The following is a 13,569-nucleotide window of genomic DNA, read 5'->3' as shown; positions in this document are numbered from 1 at the left end:
TTCCTCTGCCCCACACGCCAGGCTCCGTCTGCGAGTGTTTACTGCCAGACGTGTGACTACAGAGACAAATGTTGTACTCTATAAATCGCACAGAGAATCTCGCTCTTTCACATAGGTGATATGCTACACATCAATATAAACTAAACATAATCTTCTATATTTCACATGGTAGAACATATCACACAAAAGACAGTGTGTATAATATAATCATATAATTATCACTAAATACGTACGGTAATACTGGCATCACAATCCGTATGCAATGGCATCACAACATGGCACTCACAACTCTCTTTATTATCACAACCCACAAGGGGGGGGGGGGGGTAGACAGAGAGAGAGAGAGAGAGAGAGAGAGAGAGAGAGAGAGAGAGAGAGAGAGAGAGAGAGAGAGAGGAAGAGAGGGAGAGAGAAAGAGAGAGAGAGAGAGAGAGAGAGAGGAAGAGAGAAAGGAAGAGAGAGAGAGAGAGAGAGAGAGAGAGAGAGAGAGAGAGAGAGAGAGAGATCTGAATGTATCAGTGAAATTCAATGTTGCAAGCGTGGCTTGCAATTTATGACTGAGTGCTGCTTCTTCAATGGTTTTACAATTTCTTGCCATTATCACCATCATTATTATTAGTAGTAATTACATAAGTATTTTTATTATTAGCGCTGTTATCATCATGGTCATCCTCGCCATGATAATAATAATACAAAAAAAATAAAATAATAATAATAATGATAATAATAATTCATGTTCCTCTGCCCCACACGCAGACAAATACTGCTACTACTAATAACAATACTAATAAAGTAATAATGATAATAATAATAGTAATAATGATAATGATTATAACGGTAATAATAATGACAATACTGATAATGATGATAATTATTCTTATTATTATTTTTATCATTATTATTATTATTAGTAGTAGTAGCAACAATAGTTGTAATAGAAATAATGATAACAATAGTAAAAATAATAATAATAGTATTATCAAATATAATGATAATAATAATAACAATGTTAATAACAAGGATAATGAAATTACTACTACTAATAATAATAACAACTATTATAATAGTAATGATAATAATATAGGCTAGCACGCCACTCACGCCGATCGCACCTTCATGGCGTGGGTACCCCGGGCGAGGCTAGCGGTATGACCTGACCTGCGCGAGGCTAGCGACCCGACGACGCCACGCTGACCTCGACGCCGCGTCCTCCATGGAGAGTCCGTCGCGCTTGGACTCCGTGATATATATATATATTTATTTATAATTTCGTGAACAAGAATAAAGACTGAACCGCCACAGACTTTGCTTCAGCCCGTGTTGAGAAATCCTCACAGAGAGCCTGTCGTGGGGGGGGGGGGGGTGCCCTTCCATGGGTCGGCTTGGGTCGCTAGCCTCGCTCGGGCGTGGGCTGTCCGCCGGGATAACGTGGCTAAAATGTCCGTTGTGATTTGGTATGAATGTTATTCTGATACTCTTCCTCCCTCTCTCTTTCTCTCTCTCTCTCTCTCCCTCTCTCTCTCTCTCTCTCTCTCTCTCTCTCTCTCTCTCTCTCTCTCTATCTATCTATCTATCTATCTCGCGCGCGTGCGCTCTGTGTCTCTGTCCTTGTCTCGCTCTGCTCCCTCTTCCCCCCCCCCCCTCCCTCTCTCTCTCTCTCTCTCTCTCTCTCTCTCTCTCTCTCTCTCTCTCTCTCTCTCTCTCTCTCTCTCTCTCTCTCTCTCTCTCTCTCTCTCTCTCTCTCTCTCTCTAATATCGATATCGACTGTAATAATGATACTAATGAATCAGTAAGTTTTGTTTAAGGCTAACGGCGTTGCATTGCTTCAAAGTTATCTCGATTCGAGATTCTAAAAACAATATATCGTAACAAAAATGTTTCTCCTAATTTTTTGTTTTCTTTAAACACAATCATGCGCTAACGTTTTCTTTGAACGTTAAAATAGGGATAACTAATTTTATAACATTGTTCAGATAGGTAGTGGTGTGGAGATCTGAGTTAGCAATATAATCGTGTAATTTTGTATTAATATTCCAATTGATGTGAAAATCGTTCTATTTCTAAGATAATTATGATAAGTAACAACTTATTAGTGTTGACTAAATAGGATTATTGATATCACAAATAACAATGCACGCATGACCATGTTTAAAAGAATGAAGATATCAGAATAATGGAAACAAAGAAATAAATGAAGAAAGAAAAAAAATAACAGAGGACACATTAAAGGTAGAATTACATAGAGTTAGATATAAAAACCACAAGAAAAGAATTTTGTGATGGAGCGTTATGACATTTCAATCGTTTATTCCGCTTTGCTTCTTTGCGTTTTCTGTAAATACATCGACAAGCATTCGTTTTCTGTAAGCAATAGAATCAGGGGAGTCTAAACTACATCTGCCATCGGGGTCGGGCTCGTGTCCTCATCCGAGTAGGGAATATAGAAGGCCCGATTGGCGTGTTTGTTGCCACCTGCTCGTGTTTGGCGGTTCGCGAGTGTTCTCCAAGGAGATAACACCCCCCTCTCGAGGTCAGAGGTCACTCGGGTCGGCGACTATGCAAGGCGGCAGCAACAGGCTGCAATACGGCGGCAGAAATCCCGTTCGGCCAAGAGACATCACCCTGGGCTTTAAGGGACTCAACACCGCCGTCAGAAGAGACAGGCGGTTTAGCCACGTCTCTGTAAGGACAACAATCGCAACAGTGATGAACAACAACAACGGAAATAAGGCCGACTCTGGTAGTTGTTTTATTCCAATTTTCCTAATTAAAGGTTCTCCGGTAATAGTAAAGATAATATCATTATCAATATTATCATTGTTATCATCATTATTGTTGTTATCATCATTATCCTTATTATTATTATTATTATCATTATTATTATCTTTATTATTATTATTATTATCATTATTATTACTATTATTGTTGTTGTTTTGTTGTTGTTGTTGTTGTTGTTGTTGTTGCTGTTGTTGTTGTTATTATCATTATTACCTTTTTTATTAATATTATTATTATCAATAATAATAACAACAACAACAACAACAACAATAATATTAATATTAATAATAATAATAATAATAGCGTGAAGAACAACAGACCCAAGAACAGGGGTGGCGCGGGACCGAATCCCCGCGATGCCAAGTGGCACTGAATGCCACGCAGGTGCCACTGGAGAAGCTTCCTCTCTCTGTCCGTCTCTAACCGCCCTTCATCCTTGTTTATATAGAAAGAAAAAGAAAAAAAAAATATAAAGAAAGAAAGAAAATATATGTAATAACACATTTTTCGTGGCTTATTCTTATCTATCTTTCGCTGTCATTTTCCTTATTTTTTTATTTGATTTTATTTACCTTTTTTATTCTTTATTTTTTTTTTTTTTTTTTTTTGATACCTCTGACTCTACTCAAGTACACGCGTATGGGAAAGGGAGAGGAGGAGCGACGGAGATAATCTCTGTGTACTTGTGTGAGTCTTTGCAAGTGTGTACCTGTGTACTTGTGTGTCTGTGTGTGTATGCGTGCGTGCGTGTACGTGTGTGGCGCTGTCACACTATCCAGCGCGACCTGCTTTCTCGGCGATTTGACCTGCGCCGAGGTCAGCTGAAGGCAGGATGAGACACGCGCGTATATAGACACATACACACATATACACATTTTTACATACACATACATATCTGTAAACATGCACAACCTAACACATTCACTTACATGTACGCACACATGCACACACATACAAGCACAACAAAACACACACATACACACAAATACACACACATACACACTCATTCACACACACATAAACAAACACAGATCACACACATGTATACACACACGCATGCATAAACGCGCGCACGCACGCATGTACGCAGATACACAAACCACAAACAAGCACACGCACGCACTCACAAACACACACGCACGCACACACATGCACGCACACGCACGCACACACAAGCATGCACTCACAAACACACTCGCACGCACACACACGCACGCACACAGACGCACGCACACACACGCACACACAAGCACGCACTCACAAACACACACGCACGCACACACACGCACGCACACATACGCACGCACACGCACGCACACACAAGCACGCACTCACAAACACACACGCACGTACGCACACACACGCACGCACACATACGTACGCACACGCACGCACACACAAGCACGCACACGCACGCACACACAAACACACACAAACATGCACACACACACACACACACAAACAAACACACGCACATACAGGGATCACACACGTACACACATACGTACGCACACTCACGACCGAGGTCGTGAGTGTCACGACCTCGGTTAGTTATATGACGTCACAAGCCGTGACCCTCATTCCGCCTCGAGCACAGCTAGCGATCAGACGTGTTGCCGCCTCGCTCCGCGGGATCCGCCCGGCAGCATGACTTTCGATGCAGATTTCCTCGATCTCATGGCATCCGCAGGGATCCAGAGACTCGACGCAGACTTGAGCAAACAAGAAAAGGAATTCGACGAGGATTTCCTCCAAATCGTCGACTCCTTGGGCATTCAGAGAGACGCAACCATGAGCAGTCAGGAGCAGGTCGCTCTCTGCTCTCCGAGGGAAGTGCGTCCCAGCAAGCGCGCCCGGGAAGACGAAAGCACAGAACCATAGCAGAAGAGGGCGAAAACAACAGGCAGTGAGAAGCAGAATTGTCAACAGAGGGAAAAGAGCCACGTGTCGACAGTGCCCGCTCAAAGCAACAGCTTATCCGCGCGGTTTGAAAACTGTTTCTAGATTTTATTCTCGATAAAGTTTAAAAACATTTCAACCCCGAGGAGGCTGCTGGAGACGGAAGTGAACGTGTTCGTACGCTTCTGCGTGGACTTCCACGTGACACTTCTGTCCAGTGAGCAACTCCGCAGCTGCCTGGGCATGGCGCCCAGGCAGCTGGGCAAGGGCGGCTACGGCGCCACCTTCCTGAACCTCGAGAAGGAGCTGGTGGTGAAACAGGCCCAGAGCCTCGAGGCGTTCCGGACCTTGATCGTGGAAGCGAAGGCAATGACGCTGCTCGCCCAATACGACGGCTTCCAGCGCCTCGTGGGCGTGTGTCCGGAGAGGATGTGCCTGGTCAGCAGGTACGCCGGCCAGACCCTCGACGCCCAGCTGGTCGGCCGCCTGCACTTGGAGCAAAGGATGTCTGTTGTGAGGCAGGTGTGCAACATCGTGCAAATGATGCACCAGCACGGACTCGCCCACAACGACATCAAGCCAGCCAACGTGTGCGTGCGGGTGGGCGCGGAGGGAGCCCGGGTGACCGTGATCGACTTCGGTTTGACCATGGCGGCCGGGGCGCTCCCGAGCCTGGGGATCCAGTGGAACGAGCAGCTGTGCTACGCCCCCGAGATCTGCCGGAGCGAGAGGGCGGGCCCGTGCGGCAGCCTCTCCGACGCGTACGCCGTGGGCAAGCTGCTGCTGGTCCTCTTCAGCGGGAAGCAGCAGATGCCGCAGCTGGTGAGGCGCTGGTTCTTCAGGAGCCAGGAGCGGATCCCGAGAGAGCGCCAAGGCCTGGGCGCGCTGCTGGAGGCCCTCGAGCAGGAGAGGATCCGCCTGCTGCGCCGCTGCTACTGAGCAGGGCCTCCGCCGACTCTCACGGCGGCTGCGCGCGCGCGTCCGCAGCCGGGCTTTTTGTCGCTTTTCTGAAAATTGTATGTGCTTTGGTAAAAAAAAAAAAAAATAAATAAATAAAAAAAATAATAATAATAATAAAAAAGGTAAAAAAAAAAAAAAATAAATAAATAAAAAGGTAAAAAAAATAAAAAAAATAATAATAATAATAATAAAAAAGGTAAAAAAAATAAATAAATAAATAAATAAAAAGGTAAAAAAAAAAAAAAAAAAAGAATATATATATACATCCGAAACACTCATAAGTCATTATTCTTATTAACATGACTACTGTTGTCATCACTAGTATCATTATCATTGTTATTATCACTATTGCTGTTGCTGTTATTACCATGATTGTTAGTATTATTAAAAGTAGAAAAAAAAATGAAAAGTAAAAAAAAAGGAAAAAGAAAGTTAAAAAAAAAAAAAAAAAAATATATATATATACATCCGAAACACTCATATGTCATTATTATTATCATCTCTACTATTGTCATCACTATTAACATTATTATCATCATTATTACCGCTATTGTTGTCATCATAATTATTATTATCATTGTTATTATCACTCTTGTTCCTACTGTTATTATCATTATTGTTGTTATTAAAATTATTGTTATGATTAACATTATTATTATCATCTTTACTAATCTGAATATCATTATTATTGTTGATGCTGTTGTTATTTCTATCATTATCATTATTACTACCTTTACTCTCAATATTGTTATATTATCATTATTGTTATTATCATTATTATAATTATGATTACCATCATTATCATTATCAATATCATCATCATTATCACTGTTATCATTATTGTCGTTATTTTTATTTGTATAATAATTAGTATCATTATTATTTTATCATTATTACTTTTATCATTATCATTATTAATATTATTATTATTATTATTATTATTATTATTATTATAATTATTATTATTATTATTATAATATTTGTCATTATTATCATTATTGTTATAATTATTACTATTATTATTATCATCAATATTATTACTATCATTATCATTATCCCTATTATTACGATTATAATTGCCATTGTTTTTTATTATCATTATTACTGCGATTACCATTATCATTGTTAAAATTATTATCATTATTATTACCATCAACATCTTTATTATCCTATATTCATCATAATTGTTATTATTACAAATATCCTTATTATCAAATGATTATAATCTTTATTATCAGCGTTATTATTACCACTACCAAGGGCAAATGTTATCGCATCATTATCATTATTTTGTCATTATCCTTATCATCATTGCTATTATTATTGTTGTTGTCATTACAATCATCATTATCATCAACATTGCTATTATCCTTTTCACTTTTATCATTATTGTTGTTGCTGTTTTTATTGGTTTATCATTTCTATCACTTCTATCATTATCATTTCATTATTATCATTATTATTATTATTATTATTTTCATTATTATTATCATTATTATCATTATTATTATTATTTGTCGTTATTATTATCATTGTTATTTATATTATTATTATCATCATTATTATTGTCATTGTTATTCTTTTTCTTATTCTTCTTATTATTATCATTATTAACATCATCATTATTATTCTTAATTTCATTATTGCTATCGCTGTCATTATCATTATCATTAACATTGTTATCATAATTATCTTTATAATTTCTATTTTTATTGATGTTATTACTAAACATAATAAGGATGATAATAATAATGATAATAATAGTGATAATGATAATGATAATAATATTGATAATAGTCCCAGGGTCGCGACCCTTCATTAGTAATCAATATATATATACATTTTTTTTTTTTTTTTTTTTATGTAAGTAAAGTAATCAGGTCCATGTATATATCCGATAAAGTTAATAAAATGTGCCCTTATCAAATAATATTCCTGAGTTTTTTTTCCATTTGATGTAATGTGTCTTATTTTCTTTCGGTATTTAAGGATTATCTTTAATGAAAAAAACAACGGGAAATTTAACATTTTTATTATTGTCATTTTTTACTTTTTTTTCTTTTTTTTTAACAACACACTGAACATTGTATTTGCATGAAACAGCTCAAGAAAAGTTTTACGGATATGAATAAATTACGTAATCTGATGCGTTAATATGTACACTGAAACACACACACACACACACACACACACACACACACACACACACACACACACACACACACACACACACACACACATCATTCCTCCATACAAGTCTATATGTACACACATACGGACAGGTCAACAGTGAAACATGTATGCAGAAAATATCACAGTTAATATGAAATCGAATACCTTTTATTATGATACATTAAACCCTTTTCCTCGTCATCGAATCTTAACATGGAATTTCCTATATTTTACTCGTGTTTATAGTGCCCATACAGTTATTGTTACACTTAAGTTATATTCACATAACAACTTGTTTTGTGTGTAGAACCAGATTGTTGCAGAGTGATTCACTTTATTTTATCTCTCTTTGAGCAAGAAATGGATTTACAGACATATAAAGAGGGGAGAAACATGCAAAATTAGACATTTTAAACCACACACTGCGCTGCCCACATACAATTATTTTTTAGTGTTATAATAGTAATATTTCTTTTCATTTTTGAAGCTCCGAATCCTTTATTATGTTTCGGATCCTCATTCCAGCGATTGGATTCTTTTACAAAACCTCGTTACTTATACTGATATAGGCAAAGGTTCTTGACATTTACCCTCCCAAGTTATGGTTACAGGATAAGGAGGGAACGACATGTGAAAAAAAAAAAAAAAAAAAAAAAAAGTTACTTGTTAGGGAACGTAAAAATATTTTCATTAGAGAAAAGTCAAGCACCCTGTAAGTTGTGTTTGTGATTGTTTGTTTGATTGTTAGTGTGTGTTGTTGTTCTTGTATCATTGTTAGAGTTTGAATCCAACACCATATAATAGACAGATTTTCGTTACATTTCGTTTCTGTTCCTCCTCCCAACGTCAAGAGGCATTCAGGATAATCTTCTCGCTTGTTATGCTAGTTCCATTTCTCAAATAGCTATTCTATTATCTTATTTGGTGGCTTAGCGTTTTCTTCTTCGTAGATTTGGTTGCTTGATGCCCACAAATTCATACATATATACAAGCGTCACACTCCAGGAACTTTATACAAAAATATAACAGTTTGATTGGCCTTTCACCATCTCTTGGGGAAACTGCAAAGATATATGACCTGAAATTAAGTAAATAACGACTGTGTATATATATTTTATTTATCAAAAAGACAAACAAACATATAAATGTGCATCTATCAAGGCACGCACATACAGATTTGTTTTCTTTATATATACATATTACATTCTAAAAGGCGGTTCTGCCTAATGAACGAGTAAAACAAAATGCTATAACCAGAAACATTACCGTCATGTAATTGTAAAATGTTCTTAGGTTAGTACCCCCTCTCGCTTTTTTTATATATATCACAGTTTCGGTAGGAATCACATATGATTTTTCCACGTAGGAAAAATTACCATATATAAAATTCCCAAAGGCGATTATTCATACCCCCTCTGACTGCTCTAACATTAGAGAGCGAGGGAAGGATGGCAAGTTTTCAATATCATTTATCATTCATTTTCTTTTGATGATTTTCGATACACATTTTGCCATCTGTAATTCACATCGTGTTGCTTTCAATGGAGACTTTATGACCTTAATTTTCATTTTTCTTTTTTTTCTGAATATATTTCTTTCACTGTCACACACGTATCCAGACTTTTCTCCCTTTCTCTCACCTTTCTGTAGATACAAACACCATAAAGATTTTTTTTCTGAACCCTGGACCCCGATTCTCTGTTTGTTTTTTTTTGTTTTTTTATGGGATTGTTCGTTCAAAGATATCTCTCTCTCTCTCTCTCTCTCTTTTCCTTCACCCTTTTCCAGATTCATGGATTTCTTTTTCGTGTTTTCGGGATTTAATGTTCCAAGTGTTCATCCTTCACTTTTTTTTTTTTTTAATCATATATCCCTCTTCCGTATTTTTTTGAGGACGTTCTGTTCATAATGTTCAGGCTTTTTCACATTCTTCTTAATGCTTAGTTCTTCGTACATATACTTTCCATTTACCATTTACCCTTTTACACATTTCTTTTAACTCTTACTTTTCCTCCCTTCTATCTGTTTTCCCTTTTTCTTTCCTTTTTCTTTTGTTTCCTTATCATCTTCTCACTTTTTTCTTCTCCCATTTTTTTTTCTTTCTTTTCTCCAATCATCCACTTTCTCCTTCTCTCTCCTTCTTCTCTTTCATCTCGTCTCTCCTTCTCTTTCATCTCTTTCTCTCTCCTTCATCTCCTCCTTCCTCCTTCCTCCTTCTCCTCTTCTCCCCCTTCACTCCAACCCGAAGCCCTCAGCATTATCCAAGGCAATGAAGAGCTTGTTCCTCAGCGTCGCCTTATCAGTATAGGGCGGGAGGACCAGCTGATTGAAGCACGTGTGGGCCTGAGGGAGCATGTGCGTGTGTCCTCGCCAGCAGGATACCTTGAAGGACATCTCGCCCATGCCTCCTACGGGAATTCTGTCGCTCCCGGTGGTGAACAGGAGGAACCTCTTCTGCTGGGCGATGGTCATTTCGTTGATCACTTCCCAGAACCACCTGAAGGGGAGAGAGGGAGAGAGAATGGGCGTGAGGGTGTGGGTTATACGGGGGGTGGGGTGGGGGGTCGGGGGGAGAGTGGGTTATGTTTTTTTTTTGGGGGGGGAGGGGAGGGGCTTAGTTTATGGTGGTCTGTAGTTGGTTTAGGGTCTGTTGTTGGTTTATAAATTTTCGAAGCGGAGCTTTCTTGGTTTATAAAGCTGTTTAAATTCGTGTATGGTGTATTGTGTGGGATTTGTGATTGTTTATCTGGGTTTAATGTTTTTTTCTGGTTTATGGTGGCCTGAGATGTAATTTTGTTGGTTTATTTTGATTTGGTTTGGTTCATCTGTTTATGGTGTTTTATGCTACTGTGTCGGTTTATATTATTTTGTGTTATGTTGTTTTATGCATTTTACGTTGGTTTATCTATCTCCGTGTTAGTTGTCTTTATTATCTCTGTTGAATTAAGTTGTTTTAAATTTCTCTTTGTGGGTTTATAATACTCTATGTTGACTTATGTTGTTTTAATTTTTCCATGTTGCTTTATGTTCCTTTATCTCACGCGTATACTCAGAAATATCGATATGCTGATTGTATATTCACTCAAGCGCTCTCATTCAAGCGAGCAAGGTCCGTAAGGTCCACCTCTCTACGTACCTTATCGTAGGGTATTCAGGGCTATAACCGTCGTACTCTGTGACCTTTCTAAGCTCGTTAAGGTCAATGGTCTGCGTCCCACAGACTAGCATCTCGACTTCCTCTGGGCGCAGCATCTAGAAAAGGGAAAAGAAAATGTTTCTTGTTTTGTTTTGTTTTTTCTATCTCTCTCTTGTAACCATTGGAAATAGGATGTTTACGAGGGGAGAGGAAAAAAAGCTAAAGGTTCATGAATGGGCTCGAATCCTACAGTAAAGAAAAAAATAATGTGCGTATCTTGTCTGCGAGAGGAGGAAAAAAGCTAAAGATTTTTGAATAGCCTCGTATCTTAGAGTAAAGAGAGAGAAAAAAATGTGTATCTTGTCTGCGAGAGGAGGAAAAAAGCTAAAGATTTCGGAATAGCCTCGTATGTTAGAGTAAAGAGAGTAAAGAAAACGCGCGTATCTTGCACTATTTCTTTTCTTCATAATTCCGTCCGGAAACAGAACGGGAACGTGCGCGCTTCTAACAATACATTTTCCTTGACTGAATTTCATCAACATATATACACAAATACACACAACATCCACACATTCACATACATTCATAAACTCCACAACACAGCACTCACGATCAAGGCATTCGAGGCGCAGACAGTATGGAATCCCAAGTAAAAGGCTCTGAACTGCTCGTAGATGGCCGTGTTGAGGATCCAATCCAGATAAAGGGTCACGAATTCTTCTCTGTTTTCGTTAGTCACCGGCAGCGTCTCCCCGCTTTCTTTGAGGTTGAAAGTCTTCGGTTGGCCATACTCCTCGAGGGAAACCTGGCGGGAGGGAAGGTTTTTGATTGCGGATATCTTTAAAAACGAGAAGAAGAAAGAGGGAGAGAAGGAGAGGGAAAAGTAGAGTGAGGGGGAGAGGGAGGGGGGAAGGGGAAAGGGGGAGGGGGGAGGGAGGAGGGAGGAAGGAGGGAGGAGGGAGGGAGGGAGGGAGGGAGGGAGGGAGGGAGGGAGGGAGGGAGAGAGAGAGAGAGAGAGAGAGAGAGAGAGAGAGAGAGAGAGAGAGAAAGAGAGAGCGATAGAGAGAGAAAGAGAGAGGGAGAGAATAATGAGTGAGATTTCTTTTCGCATCTAATATCTATAAAAGTTTTCCAGTATTCAAAAAAGTCAGTAGGACCGAAAAAAAAATACAAAAAAGGCCCGAAAAAAATATAAAGCATAACCGAATGAAACGAAAATTCGAACCCTCACCCCCCCAAGAAAATGGGAACTGAAATAAACTAAACAGAACCGAATATAAGAAATCAGAACCTAGAAAATAACGAAAAAAAACAAACTAAGAAAAAAAGAAAGAAGTAGGACCCCTCCCCCCACAAAAAAATAAAAACAATGAGACCGAAAAAAAAACATAAAACAAGACTTCGAAAACAGGAAAATAAAACAAAAAACAAGACTTCGAAAACAAGAAAATTAGACAAAAAAAAAGACCTCTTTTACCTGAAAGCTGAGGCACATGTCATCCTCGACGTCGCCCTCGTAGCGCAGGAGCTCTCGGAGGCCGTGGGCGACTTCCTGTAGGAGGGGAAAGGTCTTGCTGAACGAAGGGTGGACAGGAAATGACAGAATGGGAAGGAAAAAGGGTTGGATATTGACGTTTTGTGTGTGTGTGTGTTTGTGTGTGTGTGTGTGTGTGTGTGTGTGTGTGTGTGTGTGTGCTTTTTGTTATATTATTTATTCAGTCTGATTTTTCAGGGTTTTGTGATGGTGAACAAATTGTATATTCATGTATATTCTTGTTATGTTGTTTGTATATTATTTTTTACAGAGCAAAACACATATGTAATACATACATATAAAACGTAAGTATCACAACTTCATCTCTTTTTACAAGTACAGTTTCATTTCAGTCCCAACTTCACTCAGCGCAAGCAAGGCAGCCTCTTTTCATCTCATCTTAACCCTAAGCATCCCAACCTCATTTCATCTGAGCGTATACACCCCAATTTCATTTCACTTAACTTCACCTCATCTTAACTTCATCACTTCACCTCAACGTAAACTTACCAGCACTCACCTTCACTTCATCTCAACGCAAACATCTCACATCAACACTCATCTTCCTCTCCTCATCTTCATCACCTTACCTACACCTAAGCATCATTCACATCCCTTTCATTTTCCTCCAAGTATCCTTCACTTTTTTCCCTTCCATTCTTCTTCCCATTTTTCCCTTCAGTTTTCCTTCGTTTTTTTTTTTTTTTTTTTTTCCTTCAACTTACCGGCATGATTTCACTCAGATCGTCCAAGCTCGGCTCCTTCGCAATACCCACTGCCATGTGTTCGTAGGCAGGGACCACAGGAGGGCTCAGCAACTTCCTGGAATTGTGTGAACAGATGGTGAACGACTGGAGGGAGGGAGAGGGAGAGGGAGAGGGAGAGGGAGAGGGAGAGGGAGAGGGAGAGGGAGAGGGAGAGGGAGAGGGAGAGGGAGAGGGAGAGGGAGAGAGGGAGGGAGGGAGAAAGGAATTGAAGGAGGGTGAGAACGGGGGGTGAAGGGAGAGGGAGGGAGAGGGAGTGAAGGGAGGGAGAGTAGGAGGGAGAAAGGAATTGAAGGAGGGTGAGAAGGCGGGTGGAGGGAGAGGG

The 13,569-nt window shown here is 39.2% G+C and overlaps 1 protein-coding gene across 2 annotated transcripts in view; it reads right to left on the bottom strand.

Moving 5' to 3' along the window:
- Positions 1-9,921: 9,921 nt before the first annotated feature.
- The window catches only part of LOC125048059 (probable E3 ubiquitin-protein ligase HECTD2), a 68,088-nt gene continuing 64,440 nt past the window's right edge, over positions 9,922-13,569 (bottom strand). For both annotated transcript variants that reach the window (XM_047646690.1, XM_047646691.1), the window contains exons 15-19: positions 13,206-13,302; positions 12,424-12,498; positions 11,557-11,751; positions 10,947-11,062; positions 9,922-10,307 (exon numbers count right to left, since the gene is read on the bottom strand). In XM_047646690.1, the coding sequence (XP_047502646.1) occupies positions 10,043-10,307; positions 10,947-11,062; positions 11,557-11,751; positions 12,424-12,498; positions 13,206-13,302 (748 nt within the window). In that variant the 3' untranslated portion in view covers positions 9,922-10,042. The remainder of the gene's footprint in view (positions 10,308-10,946; positions 11,063-11,556; positions 11,752-12,423; positions 12,499-13,205; positions 13,303-13,569) is intronic.

Source organism: Penaeus chinensis, chromosome 42 (genome assembly GCF_019202785.1).
Source record: "Penaeus chinensis breed Huanghai No. 1 chromosome 42, ASM1920278v2, whole genome shotgun sequence".
NCBI lineage: Eukaryota > Metazoa > Arthropoda > Malacostraca > Decapoda > Penaeidae > Penaeus > Penaeus chinensis.
This window is presented reverse-complemented; position numbering and strand designations above follow the sequence as displayed.